This window comes from Hydra vulgaris, chromosome 09 (genome assembly GCF_038396675.1).
Source record: "Hydra vulgaris chromosome 09, alternate assembly HydraT2T_AEP".
In the NCBI taxonomy this organism is placed as follows: Eukaryota; Metazoa; Cnidaria; class Hydrozoa; order Anthoathecata; family Hydridae; genus Hydra; species Hydra vulgaris.
Window position 1 is genome coordinate 738,113 of NC_088928.1, and position 16,649 is coordinate 754,761.

General features: G+C 26.2%; 1 protein-coding gene across 2 annotated transcripts in view; it reads right to left on the reverse strand.

Moving 5' to 3' along the window:
• Positions 1-16,649, reverse strand: part of LOC124810993 (uncharacterized) — a 146,788-nt gene that overhangs the window by 29,563 nt on the left and 100,576 nt on the right. For both annotated transcript variants that reach the window (XM_065804441.1, XM_065804440.1), the window contains exon 10: positions 8,193-8,672. In XM_065804441.1, coding sequence (XP_065660513.1) covers positions 8,193-8,672 — 480 coding nt within the window. The remainder of the gene's footprint in view (positions 1-8,192; positions 8,673-16,649) is intronic.

Below are 16,649 nucleotides of genomic sequence, written 5' to 3' on the forward strand. Positions count from 1 at the left end.
CTGAGCCCTTCATATATATATATATATATATATTTATATACTTATATATAATATATATACTTATATATAAATATATATATATATATATATATATATATATATATATATATATATATATATACACACACACACATATATATATAAATATATATATAGAGAGAGAGATATAGATGAGAGAGAAAGAGAGAGAAAGAAAAAGAGAGAGATAGAGAAATATATATATATATATATATATATATATATATATATATATATATATATATATATATATATATATATATATATATGAGAGAGAGAGAGAGAGAGAGAGAGAGATGAGAGAGAGAGAAAGAGAGAGATAGAGAAATATATATATATATATATATATATATATATATATATATATATATATATATATATATATATATATATATATATATATATATATATATACTATATTTACTATAGTGTATTTATATAAGCATTTGCTCACTTTTTGGGCTTATCTTAATCAATAGAGCTTTTTTAGGAAAAGAAAAAAAAAAACAAAGAATAACGAATGACAAAATTGCTGCCCCATGCCAAACCCTCCGTTGATGTAGCAGAAATGACCTGAGAATAGCAGGCTGAGGAGTTAGGCAAAACATTTTTACAATGGTTTCTAGCAATATAAAACAGATCTCTTTTCTGAAAAATTGTTTTGGCAATAGATATGCAAGCGTTGGTAACGATTGAATATTGCAGCAGTACAATGAAAGAAAAATCATTGAGAAGAGTGAGACTTTGACTTGGAAATATTGAGGAAGATTGAAAGATGACATACCAGCCAGAATCTGAAAAGTTACAAAAGAGGCAAATTTGTCACCAAGAATAGAAAAAAATTTCTACTTATTGGCCATCACAAAAAAAATTATGGAAAGAGTTCAGTCCCAGAGAGAGAGAGTTGTAAGAGGTACAATGATAGGGGTATTCTGATGATGAAAAAGTACGAGATAATAGTTTTAGAGAGATCAACCTGTGATCAGAAGCACCTATTGGTGAATCTGAAGAAACTGAGCCCTGACTAGGATCAGAAACAAGATATAAATTGAGTAGAGATGGTAAATGATTCGGAAAATATTTCTGGAAAATAAGTTGGAAAGTTGACTATTTGTGTTATTTGGGGCTTAACGCTTGCAGAGTCACTGACACTAGAGCCAAACCATTTAGTGTGATGATCATTAGAGTGAACAACAACAACAACGATATTAGCTGAAGTATAAAGAGAAAGGACTTGATCAATTGGATCAAAAATAACATCAAAAAAAGTGCAGCCTTGAGAGTAAGGAGAGTGCTATAAAACAAAGAGAAAAGCCATAGAGTGAAGTGACGGTAAAAGGAAGCACATAAATAGTCTGTGGATTCAAACCTAGTTTTCCAACAAATGTGTGAACTCTTATGAATGTAAATGCCTAGGCCAAGCATGTGACTATTGAAGTCTTTACGAATTAAAAGACGATAACCATCAACACTATGATCAGAAGATGAGACAGCTGAACACAAAGTAGTCCCACAAAGAGCAAGTAGGTCAGTAATCTTTGCAAGAGATAAGACTCAACAGGAGAAAAGTTAGTTTAAATCCACAAATATTAGTGATAGATTTCGAGAACTTGATGATGTCTTCTTTGTGTTTTTTAGTTTTTGGTACTTTATTCATTTTTTAATTTGTTAAAGAACTTGACTCAAAGCACAGATAGTTCTCAGTACACTACTTAATAGTCCAAGCAATTGCCTCAATACTATTAATAAACCCTAAGCAGTAACAAAGGGGTAAAACGATTAGGAGATAATAGAATGAATTGTCTAGTCGTAAAAACAGAGGCTCAAGCAAAAGCAATGCATTGAGCTTTTGATTGAAGATACACAATTCACCATCTTGAACTGGAAACAATGTATTATAAATACATCTACGCCAGCCTAATAGATGATGAATATATAAATAAAAATAATAGCGGCTAGCCACTGTGCTTTTAGGTTTTTAAAGCAATGTCCTATAGACAACTATTAGATAACCAGAAACAACCGAACATGGACACCATTCATGCGGAACATGGCACTGTTAGTACTCTGATACTTTACAGCTGTTGATGGAATAAGCCTGTCTGAGAGCTATCACATAGTTCGGGAAACCTTACTAGCTGGAAACAATGTTTTATAAATACATCTATGCCTGCCTAATAGATAAAGAAGGGGCGCGAAGTTGGTCAACTAAATAAATCTGTTTCCTCCTTAAGTAATTTAATTTTAATTTTTTTTTTAATAAAAAAAACAACTTTTTAAAAATATTTTTAAAAACTTAAACTGAATACTTAATTCAAAAAAAATCGTTCTGTGAAATGCTACTATATCAATTACTTATGTTACATTTAGGGGTGGTAGATTAATTGGTATTTCAAATTAATCAATTAACGATTAAACTTCACAAAAATTGATTAATCAATTAGTTATGATTAATTTTTACAAATTAATACTTACAGTTTAAAAAAGTAAGTACAACTTCTTATGACTTTATTTCCTTTTTCATCTGATATGATCTTAAAAAACATAAGTAATTAACAGTGTCATCATTTAAACTCGTTCTTAACTTAGTAATAAATAAAACTGCAGCACTAAAACTTGTATCTGCTTTTACAGAAGATAATGGAAGGCTAAGCATGGCATTGCAAAGCTTTTCTAAGTAGTTTGACCTTTTCCAGTTCTTTTAAGTACTGTCATTTCTTGCTTAATACAAGTCAAAATCTCTTTCAGGGATGACTTACTAGTTTGTCCTTTATTTCTTACTTTTGTTGAAGTTATATTTGTTAGTTATATTTTTATATATATCTGCAAATTCTTTAGTTTTTTTTCTTATTGGTCCTACATTAAAAGTAGATTTAATATCAGACTCAGGTGGTGCTTCTACTTCCTCATGTAGAAACAAACATAAAAACATCTTGAGCTAATTAAGCAATTTCATTTTTATTTGGGTATTTTAAAAAATTAACTGGTAACTCTGAATCTGATTTAAAGTCATCTGGATTATGCAAATAGCATATTAAACCAGCAATAATTTTTTTTTTCAGTAATTTTCCCAGACACTGCATTTAATAATTTTTGACCAATGTTAGTAATTTGTTCTCTGATAAATAAGAAATTATCAAATCTGTTCTGAATATACAAGAGCATTCCCAATAAAATTTTTTAATTCCAAAAATCGTTTTAACAAACTGATTAGATAATTCTACCTTGTCTTAGTATCCAGAAAAGGCCTAAGTTCTTTTCCTAAATCTGATCTACAAATATTTTAAAGGTTACCATTTTTAAGTGGTAATTTTCTAAACAGCCTGGCAATTTTATGAACCTTTTATATAGTAATACCATAGTCCTTATTAAATTGCATTTCCTTATCAACAAAGCTGATTAATTTTCATCATCAGGGTTGGAACAAGATTCTTCATTTTCATTTAGCTTTTCCATAATAAGTTCTTCTCTAGTTGTTTCTGTTGCTAAACCCTTTTTCTTATAAAGAATATCACATATTGCTAGATGAATTCCATTGCAATAACAAAGTTGGTGGGTAACTCCCATTTCTCATCCCATTTTTTTCATGACTGATGCACCATGAGTAACACACCCAAAGATATCATTGATCAAACTTAAGCAAAAATCATTTAACTTTTCAATAACAATATTAACTGCTCTTTCTGAAGGCATCAAACCATTTTTTTCTAATCATTTCAAGACTGTAATAAAATTTGTCGGAACAATGTATATTAAGACACAAATATCTTCTAGTTCCACCCGAAGTCCACTCATGAAAAGAAATTGAAAACGTTTCTCCAGTTTTTTTTTTTTTTTTGTTGAAGCTCTTGAGCAATTCTTACTTTTACTGAGCTTGTGTAGTTTATAACAGTTGCCTTTATAGCATGTCGATCATCTGGGATTTTAAGTGCCTAAGCTTTTTCAGCCAGTTTTAATACCTTGACTATTTTTTTTTTTTTTAATATCTTTGCATCCAACATGGCTGCAAGCAACCACTATAAGAGTTACTGTTGGCCAAAGTTGCAAAAGAAATACAATCTACAGTTGTTCAACAAGCTAATACTTCTTCAGCTTTGTTACCTGTTTTATTACCGTAGACAGCAACACTTAGCTGCGTATTTTTTGTCTTTTCTGTTTGTGCTCTAAATGATATAGGAAACTTGAAGTCGATGAGTAAAATTTAATTTCAACTGAACAATGTTTGCATTTGTATAATAATTTCACTTTGTTTTCTAATAAAAAATGCCAAATATCAGAAGGACTTTTACCAGACAACATTGTTAAATGGTCATCAGGCTTCTCAACGGCCGTGCTGAACTATTTGTTTACATTTTCTTTTCAAGATTAATCATTAACCATTTACCAGCCCTAGTTACGTTAAACAGAGTTTTAACTAAAAAAAGTATTTACAAATATGTGTTTCACCACAAATATATATTTGCCTAATTGATAGAAAAAAATATGCTAAAGCTTTATAGATAATTTAAACTTATTTAAAAATAATTTATTCATTGTAATGATTTTGTAAGTGAAAAGGAAAAGCTAAGAGAAAAATAAATGAAAACATTGAATAATAAAAAAAAAAGAGCAAGAGGAAAACATGTTCTTAAGTTCAGGGTTGCCAGAACTTCCTACATGTTAAATGTCAAAAGACTGGTTATAAAATTCCAAAATAATACCATTCTGCCATGAAAATTGCCAAAAAAAAAAAGCCAAACTATGAAGGCTATACTTTCATGTTTTATTTCAAAAATTTATGGAACTATGTAAGATTTAATAGTCATTTTAACAATTTTTTTAGCCTACCAAGTTAAAAAAAACTGTTATCACATTAGGTAGAGCAACAATGAGGGAATGGGGGAGACTTGCACCTACTTTTTCCAAATTAAACAAAATGTAAAATTATTTTAAATGTTTTTTGGCCCCCCACACTGCCACATAGACCAGATATAACAATCACAAATCATCAATAATGTTAAATACAAAAAATAAAAACAACTTTATTGAAAAACAACTTTATTGAAACCCCTATATTCACATGGTCTATTCTAAAATCTGTACCCTTCTGCTTAAATATTTCGAAAAGGTGCCCACTACGAGAAATCATAGTGTCTATATGAGAAATTTGCAATTATATTGTATCCAAAACCTGAGGTACTTCTAAGTAAAAAAACCAAAATTATATCAAAATGCCGCCACAAAAATAAATTCTTATTAAAAAACTACCAAGCTTGCTACAAGCCTAACTAATCAACTCCTATATATATATATATATATATATATATATATATATATATATATATATATATATATATATATATATATATATATATATATATATATATATATATATATATATATATATATATATATATATATATATATATACAGGGCTCGAAATAACGAACTTTTTTGTACTGGACAATGTGTCTGATTAAGACTCAAGTTTGCTGAACATGTTCGATAAAAATTAAAGAAGTGCGATCCAATGCCATTCCTGACCACGCATTAAATATTTTGTACAACTTGTAAGATATATTATCTAGCAAAAAGAAAATCTTAAATAAAAAGAAAAAATCTGAGCTCAAAAAATTAAAATTTGAAAAATATATTTATATTATTTTTAAAAAAAATTATGATAACATGCGGAATGCTTTGAAAACTATTAAATACATAAATTATTACATAAATTATTATTATATATTAAATACATAAATTATGTAATTATTATATACATAATTAAAATGTTATAAAATTGTATAATAAAAATACAAAATTATTAAATACATAAATTAATATGTAAATATATTAAATACTTAAATTATTAGGTTTACTTAATACTTTATTAAATAAAGCAACAAATTAATTATAATGTTTATAGTAAGCCAATTTTATTTAAATTATGTAAGAAAATTATACATAATTATATTTATATAAACATGCATTTTTTTGTAAATCTTTTTAAACTTTTTCTTTTTTTATTAATTTCATAAAAACTTTTAATAGCGAAATTTTTTAGCGCAAAAACAAACGTTATGTAACAACTAAAATTTAATATTGTAATAAAAAGTATGAGTTTTTATAAGCATTAAAATAACATGAAAACTTTTATAAAATAAATTTAAAAGGTGTTTTAAAAGCTAAAGTATTTGTTTGAAATTTATAAAAACCATCAGACAAAATGTAAAATAAATACTAACCTATAAATTTAAATTAATAACTAACTGCAACGTTTTTACTGAATTTATTAATAGTTTTGGAACAAGTAAAATAATGAGAAAATACATGTTAATAAAATATTGGTCGGACAAAATGACCAATAGATGTCATTTTTTACCAGACAAGTGCCGGACAATGTGTGATGCTGGTGCTTATTTCGAGCCCTGTATGTATGTATGTATGTATGTATGTATGTATGTATGTATGTATGCATGTATGTATGTATGTATGTATGTATGTATGTATGTATGTATGTATGTATGTATGTATGTATGTATGTATATATATATATGTATATATATATATATATATATATATATATATATATATATATATATATATATATATATATATATATATATATATATATATATATATATATATATATATATGTATATATATATATAAGCATTATAACACCATATATGGTATTACATTATTTCTTTTTTTACATGTATTTCGGCTTTTATAGCAAGAGCAATTATCAAAGCTGTTTAAAAAAATTATTTTAAACGTTATAAAACGATATCATTGCAACATCAGATATTCAATATTTTTTTAATTTTACAAAAAATAGTTTCCAATGGTGAGTCATCACCAAATTACCATTGTCACCATTCAAGACATTTTCTCTAAATTTTGAGCATTGCACATGTTGTATTTCAATGGCCACTTGAATTTTCCTTATGTGTTTTGAACACCAGAAAGCATTTTAGAAAAATAAATAATTTTTCCTTATTCGGAAATTTATTTATTTCCTAAAATGCTTTCTCTAAAACTGTTATTTTCTCTAAAACTCTAATTTTCTCTTAAGTGAGAAAATTTGGTTGTCAGTTGATTCCTCATTTTCACGTTCCTCAGTTAATGTTATAATATCAGTAAATGGTATTTTGTTTTGTGTTTGAGTAAATCTCACATAAATAGGAAAATAAACACCATTTATTGATATTAAAACATTAACTGAGGAATGCGTTTTAAATATAGAAAAAGATGCGAACGTGGAAAGAGCAAAATTTTTAAGGCAGAATGTCAGCAAAACATTAACCAAATATTTAAGAGTGAAAATAGTAATACTTCTGAAAATCAACACCTAGCTATTATTGGACTCAAAAATTTCACCTTGATTAAACTATATCCATTTGACAATGGGTTTGCCATTTTAGATTCAAAATTAGCAATACAAAACATAGAAGAACAACTTGGCAATTGCACAATATCTGCAGTTGATCCAACTCAGAAGTTTTTAAATCTTTTTCAGCTTACCCTTAGTAAATTAAAAAAACATAAAAAATTAAATAAAAAACATGGTAAAATATATCCTTCAGATGCAATTCCGTCCTGTTTATATGGTTGTATTAAAGTACATAAAACCACCACCACCTAATAAACTTTTGCAATATCTTGTTGAGATCATACAACCACCTTTAAATAAAAATGAACGCTGTGTTAAAAATTCAACTTCACTTGTGTCAACAGCAAAAGAATGGTTTATTAACAACAAAGTTCAGGTCTTATTTGATTTTATTAATTTATACCCATCAGTGCCATTTGATAAAGTTAATAATTTTAACACTTGATAAAGCAAGTTTAATAATTTTAACACTTGATAAAACTGTTAAAATTATTGATAAGTTAAACAAAGATAGCGATAAACTGCAATGCTGTAAAAAGGTACAGTTGATGCAAAAAAAAAAAAAAAAAAAAAAAAAAATATATATATATATATATATATATATATATATATATATATATATATAATTATTATAAAGAATTATATAAATTTATCTTGAATGTTTAGCTTGTTGCAATTTAAGGTTTTGCTAAAAAAAATGTAATTATATAAACACTTATACAAATGAATATATATACTACACTATGAATGAATATATATACATATACAAGTAAAACAAAAATACTACGCTAACTTGAATTACCATTAATAATAAACAGGTTTTTAATAAAGCAATCTTGAGCTTGGTACCATGAATTTGAACCATATACTTTGACATTATTGAAAATTTCAGCATTGTTATTGATATCAAAAAAAACCATCTCTCCATTTATTCTAATTATGTATACATAAAATGAGCCTTTTAAAAATTGACTTATTTCAATGTTTGTCCATGTCTTCAATCCAATTGGATTTGTGTCAAAAAATCTATTGACTACACCATTAATTAAAGCTGCAATGCAAAGTCTTCCTTTACCATCTTCATGAAACCATACACTAAGAACTCTATCACCATTATTACTGTTATCAAAACCAATTGCAAAATGAATAACACTATGATCACCATAAATAAACTTATTAGGAAAAATTTCAAATGAAACTAAATATTCTTTATCAAGTTTTGGTATTTCCGCAATTATCTTTCCCTTTACCAACAAAGTAGACACATCACCAACAATGTACACTATAATAAAATAATCAATACATAACTAGGATTGTAAATTGTATGAACAATATATATATACATATATATATATATACATATATATATATATATATATATATATATATATATATATATATATATATATATATATATATATATATATATATATATATATTTAAATATATTGAACCCTTTATATAATGAACTTTCTATATAGTAGAATACATTCAAAACTATTTGTATATATAGCAGCTTCTTAGTATTATTTCTTGAGCACTTTTTATTGTGTTTTATCATTTCATATGAAAATGAAAACTAACAATTTCACTTGTTTGAAAACCTGTTCTTAATTTAACAAGTTAAAATACTTTTTGACTAAAAAAGTTCATTTAAAAGCACTTTTTTTCCTAAACCCAAAAATAAACAATGATGTAACAAGAAATAACCAGGAAAATGATGTTTTTGGATTTAAAACAAATAATTGCACTTAATTAAAATAATGTTTGGCAAAATAAGTGACAAAGTCCAAAAAGGTTTAAAGTTAGATGCTAAAAAAAATTAAATCAAACATATATTCCTAATACTTTCTTAATAAAACATGCAATATTTACCAATTTACAACAGAAAACCACAAGAAAATCCTAATTTTTCTCATAATAATTAGTATTATGAGAAAACCCCTAAAAATTTGAAAATAGAAAATAATTTAGAAGCCCAATAGAATTAGATCAGCTGCCCTTGCCTAAGGCTTTTTAACACTAAATAATCATAAACCAAATTTTTAAAACCAACCCTCTTGGGTTATTAGTTCTCTCAAAAAAAATTTTATTTCAGACATCTAAGCAAGATTAAATTATACGAAGTCAATAATGTTCTTATAAATAAATTACATTTACAACAGTGGAAAAATACAACTGATGTTTTAAATTTGTTCTTCTTCATAAAAAATAAAAAAACACACTTATTCAATTTTACATCAGTTTTGATTTCTGCACCTCAATAACAACAAATATTTATACAGAACAATTGAGCAATTGAACAATCGAGCTAAAATCCATATTCAGAAGAGACAATTTGTGTAATAAAACAGTTTAGAAAAACTTTATTTTAATAAGGAAACATAAAGAATTTCAATTTAAACTGGGAGAAGAAAAAAAGAAGAAACGGGAGAAGAAAAAAAATACATGACTGCTTTGATGTAAGAATGGGCAGTTATAGCAGAAATTTGTGAAGATTTTTGGACTAAGCAGATGATCATATCATTACCCTCACTAAAGTAAGCAAGGGTAATATGATCATCTAGTTATTAATGGATTGAATATATGATTTCCATAAAAGGTCAGTAATAAACGATAATTTAAGATGTAAAGAAGAGGACTTGGTAAGGGGATTGCTATTTATTAATTAAGGAATGTTGACGAAATTGCGATAGTTGTTTGCAATAAATAACTAAGTTTTGCTGGAGTTAAAATTTCTGTTCCTGAAAAAAAAACTACCAATTAAAAAAGTCCTCTTTAAAATTGCAAGAAACAGAAATTAACAATTCTAAGGTCATTTTATAATAGTGTCATCATATTCCACAAACGTGTGAAGCTCAATTAATCTGTGAGATATTAGAGTAGCTAAGACGTTTACAACTTCCTCTAATTTTTTATATGAATGTTTTATGAAATATAATTATTTTGTTGGAATACTATGGAATCAGAGGCCTCCCACTAAAATGGTTTACTTCATATCTCCAAAACAGGAAACAGTTTATTCCATTAATGGCACTAAATTTCATTTAAAGAATTGCCCATTTGTCTGGAACTATCATCACAAAAGCCTTCCTCTATCATTCAACAATTTCTTTACAAGAACAAATTGTCACTATCCTATTCGCTCCATCAGTAGCTTAAATTTAGTTATTCCAAAACACCACTCTGCTAAATATGGAAGTAAATTCATTAAGTATCAATGTAAATATGGAACAAACTACCTCCTGATCTAAAATCTCTTAATTCAGTCTCTGAATTCAAATTTTTTTTTTTATTTGTTAAAGCTTTTTAATTTTTTGTTAAAAAAAATATAATTAAATATTTCTACAAATTAATATTGAAATTCATTATTATATCTATCAATTCGTAATCTTTCAGTTTTTAATTTGATATTATTAACATTTTAAATTCTTTACTTATCCATCAACATCTAGTTCCTTTAAATTTTTTATCTGCCAGTTTTAAATTTTTTTATTTAATTTTTCATTCTAATGTTATTAATATTAGTACTAATATTTTGACATTCTTTATTTATCTACCTATTTTCATTCGACTATTCTCTACTTTGTACTAAATCTTAGTTGTTGCTATCATTATTTACTAATTTTTGTTGCTGCTGTTATTGTCGTATGAAATATTCCTTTTATTATAATTGATATCATTATTGTTACTATTAATATTATTATTATTATTATTGTTATTATTATTGTTATTATTATTATTATTATTGTTGTTGTTGTTGTTGCTATTATTGTTTTTATTACAATTATTATTGATATTGTTATTATTATTATAATAATTAGTATTATTGATATCAGATATTATTATTATTTTCATCATTGACTATAACATTGTGTTGTATATTTACTTTATATTAGTGCTTGTACTATTGCAAATTTCCTTGAAATGCTATAACTTATTTTGAAATAAATTTGATAAGATTTGCTAACATAAGAAGTTTTTTATTTTAGCAAAACCTATCAGTAAAATTTGGAAGATTTTGAGACCCTAATGACAGGTTTTTTTGGGGGGGCCTCCAACCCATTACCCATGACACTGCAAAAACCCTGCTTTTTGTTGACTCAAAAAATAGCTTGCCTGAAATACGCTTTACTCAGGGCTAGTATATAAGGGATGACATGCTCCAGATAGGACACTTTCACACATTGTGCAAACTCTAAACTTGAGTATGTTTATACCTATGCCAAAAGTGGAGGCTATGCAAAAACTGGAATCGCGGAAGCCTGGGAACAAAAAAGTCCTAAAATACTTGCCCCCTCTGCCCAAACGTGAGGGCACTAATGTAAATTTTCAACTTCACTATCTAAAACTAAATTTAAATTTATTGACAGATTTTAAATTTCGTAGAAAAATATTGTAAATAACTTTTATAATAAAAGTTATTACGATGCAAATTTTTGGACTCTTTTCTAAAATTTAAAAATTGTCTATTTAAAAAAAATTAAAATTTAATTTAATTGTCATTTTAAAAAAATTTAAAAATTGTCTAAAATGTTTCTAGCGCAAATTATAAAGTATAAAATATATATATATATATATTTTTGTTAATTCCCTAAGGCCCAGAAGGCCACTACAGACGAGGAGGCTACTTAATTGCGGTTATAACCCTCTCTTAACTCTATAACTCCAAAACACAAACCTTAACGAACAAGGCCGTTGCGCGGAGAAACAAGTTGATATATATTTATATATATAAACATATATATATCTTATACTGCTGATTTAGGTGAGCAGTGTGATGTCATACTGAAATAGCCTGCAGCTGGGGGCTTCAGTACATACATCGACTGGAGTGCTGCGACATCGACTGAGGGTTTGGGATGGGGCAGCAATCTTTTCATTCATTATTCTTCATTTTCTTCTTCTTTTTAAAAAAAAGTCAAATCGACTTATATAAGCAAAAAAGTGAGCAAATGCTCACATAAATATACTATAGTAGATATATATATATATACATACATATATATATATATATATATATATATATATATATATATATATATATATATATATATATATATATATATATGTATGTATATACATACATATATGTATATATATACATATATATATATGTATATACACACATATATATATGTATAAATATACAAATACATACATATATATATATATATATATATATATATATATATATATATATATATATATATATATATATATATATATATATTATATATATATATATATATATACACATACATGCATAAAAACACACACATACATATATATGTATATATATATATATATATATATATATATATATATATATATATGTATATATATATGTATATATATATATATATATATATATATATATATATATATATATATATATATATATATATATATATATATATATATATATATATATATATAATCAAATCAAATCAATATATTTATCTATATATATTATAGTGATTATCATAAGGATAATGCAAAAAAAAAATAAATAAATAAATAATATAAAAATCATAACAATATCAATAACAAAAAATATAACAATAAAAAGAAGGAAATAAAGAAAGTAGAGTCAAAGAAGTAGAAGTCATAGGAGTTTTGTTGTGATCCAGCATTTTTCAAGCATAGAAAAATTGAATATGAATTAAAGTAAAAGAAAAAAAAAAAAAAAAAAATTGTTATAGAGAATTAAGCGGGACGATTGCATAGAAAATAGTTTATTGTTTATTTATTACATGTTATATGGTTTAGTAGTGCCACAAATTTTAGAGCCATATAACTTTACAGGATGATGAAAATGAGGGTACTTGATTGTGACTAAATGAACATTTATATATTTTTATGTTTTATTTTTAGGTTTATGTTTTTATTTTTATTTTATTTTTAATTTATGAGTTTTATATTTTTATTTCTATTTTATGGGTTTTATATTTTTATTTCTATTTTATGGGTTTTATATTTTTATTTTTATTTTTGGTTTTATATTTTTATTCTTATTTTTATTTTTATTTATGAGTTATTTTCATTTATTTTTATGTTACTTTTATTATATTAAAAATTTAGTTATAGAGAATAACTAGGGGGTGATTGCATAACTGATAGTTCATTGATAATTTTTACTGAAGATAAAGTTTTTTACATGGGTTATAAAGGCATTTCTATTTGATATTTTGGAGAATATTTTTTTAATTTCAACAGGAAGAGAGTTCCAACATAGAATTGATTGATACTTGATTGACTTTATGCCATACTTGTGTGTTTGTTTTAAAGGCATAGAAAGACTACAATAAGATACAGACCTAAGTTTATAACTATGAACATCATTTGTGAATTTAAAATAGCTAGTGAAGCAGCTAGGCGTATTATGGTGGACAATGTCCCATACAAGAACACAGTTTGATAAGTAGATAAGTTCGTCAAGCTTTAAAATTTTAGAAAGATTATACAGTATGTCAGAACTAAAACTGTTAGGTTGAAAGTGAATTATTCTTAAAGATTTATTCTGGAGATTTATAAGGTTTTTTTTATAAATGGATGGACTTTGCCCCCATATCTGACAACCATAGCGTAGGTGGGAGTTAAAAATAGCATGCCAAATATTCACAAGGGTTTCGTAATTCACAAAATGCCTTATTTTGGTAAGCATTCCATTTGCTCGACTTAATTTGTTTGATATGGACTTAATTTGTTGAATGAACAAAAGATTTTCATCTAATAATATGCCCAGATATTTTATTTTATCTACAATATTTAGTTTTTGACCACTAATTCTAAAATTAAGTTTTTTGGTAATTTTTTTGCCTTGAGGTTTAAATAGAACTAATTCAGTTTTTTTGACATTCAAAGATATTTTGTTTGATCGCAGCCATTGAACCAGTGATGCCAGGTCATAATTTAGGTACTTATTTAGCTTTTTTAAAGACTTATCTACAATCAGAAGGTTAGTGTCATCAGCAAAATGATACACCTTTGAGTATTTAATACAAGTGTTTAAATCATTAATGTAGATAAGGAAAAGAAGCGGACCCAAAGTTGAACCTTGAGGAACACCTATAGATGTAAACTTAGTAGTGGATGAGATATTACCAATAGTAACACTTTGTGGACGATGGTTTAGATATGACTTAAACCAGTTTAGTGCAATTCCCCTTACACCATAATGATACAGTTTTGATAATAAAATTTCATGGTTGACAGTATCAAAAGCTTTTTGCAGGTCAACAAATACTCCACCAGCAAATTGCTTTTGATCCAAAGCCTCACGTATGGTTTCAGTTATATCTATGAGTGCTTGGTTAGTAGAGTGTTTCTCTCGGAATCCAAATTGCAGACTATATAAGCTATCTGATAGATTTAAAAAATTGAGCAGCCTGTTATACATAAATTTTTCAATTAGTTTACCTATATTTGAGAGTAAGGATATAGGCCGATAGTTACATGGATCTTGTTTACAGCCGCTTTTAAAAATTGGAACAACTTCTGCAACTTTAAATAAGTCAGGGAATATCCCTGATTGAAAAGATTGATTTATTATAATACTCAAGGGGAAGCTCAATTCTTGAGATGCTAAGGTCATTATTTTTGAAGGAATGCTATTGGGACCGGTGCTTTTTTTTGGATTCACGAGGGAAATATAGTCATTTACTTCTTGAGGAGTAACTGGAGATATAAAAAAAGTATCAGGATTTTGATTTTTCAAATAGTGGCTGAAGTGAAATCTAGGAGGTATAATTTCTTTAGAAAGTTTATCTGCAATTGAAGAGAAGTAATCATTAAAAGTGTTTGCAATTATTTTCTTGTTAGTTATAGTTTTATTATTGATATTTAAACTATCTATATTATTGTTGATCTTTGATTTAATATAAATAATACTCCTTATTCCTTTCCAGGTATTTTTAAGGTTATTTAAGTTTTCATTAAAGTAGGTTGAATAATATGATTTTTTTGAGTATCGCAGTAGGTTACTAATTTGATTTCTGTAATATTTGAATTTTTGAAAGTATTGTAGCTTTAAATTCTCATTTTTACATTTTATAAACTTCTTGTGCAACTTATTTTTAATTTGTATTGACATAATGATTCCTTTAGTAATCCATGGCTTTGATAAAGATTTATTAACTTTTTTGGTTGACATTTTAAAAGGGGTGTGATTATCAAGTAATCTTTTAAGTGCATCCAAAAACTTTGAAGTAGAGTTATTAACACAGTAGTTTAAATGGTTTATTGAAAGCCAATCAGTTTCTTTAAGGTCTTTTAAAAAACTTTTTTCATCAAAATTTTTAAAACATCTACGATATAATTTGGGATGAGACTGTTTTAAGTTCTTGGATGGGAAGGATATGAACTGAACAAGATGGTCAGCAAGACATACTGTTAGGTTGCCTGATTTAGTATTTGGAGTGTGAAAGTTTACAAATATATTATCTATGAGAGTCTTTGATTTTGGGGTAATTCTGGTTGGTTGAGTAATTAATGGGAAGAGGGAGAAAGAGCACATAAGATCTAGAAAGTTAGAAACATCATTGCAGGAGTCATATTTTAAAAGATTAATGTTAAAGTCTCCTAAAAGAACTATATTTTTATTCTCTAGTGATAACTTGTCAAGTAAGGTTTGTATATAAGTGATATTAAACTCACTAGTGCTCATACATGGGTGGCGATAAATGCAACCTACAATAATATTTTTTTCTGATGGCAGTAAAATTTCAATAAAGGTTGATTCTAGTTCTTTGTTGTTCTGGATTATGAGGTCAGATCTTAAGTTATAATTTAATTCAGATTTTATGTATATAATAGTTCCTCCTTTATTAGAATGTGAATCAGTATGTTCAAAGACATAGCCATTTAAAGCAATATCAGTTCTAAGTGTTATGTTAGGATTTAAGCGAGTTTCAGATATAGCAATGATATTAGGTTTATTATTCATAAGGGAAAGCAGAAGTTTTAGATCATCAAGGTAATATGTCAGGGATGATATATTTACATGTAAATAGGTTTTTGAATCAATACTAATAGCTTTGTTATACTCTGTTGTATCATAGTATTTACAATTAATATTATCATTGTCAAGTTTATTTTGAAAAAGATTATTTAGGTTAGATGAAGTGTCATAAAATAAATTATGAGTAGAAGTGTTTGCACCATTTATAGTGACCTTAAAATCCTTATCTGTAAGGGAAGAGTATGGTAGAGTGTTATTTAAGCAATTAAAACAGTACCAATAGCCAGTTTCAGTCAT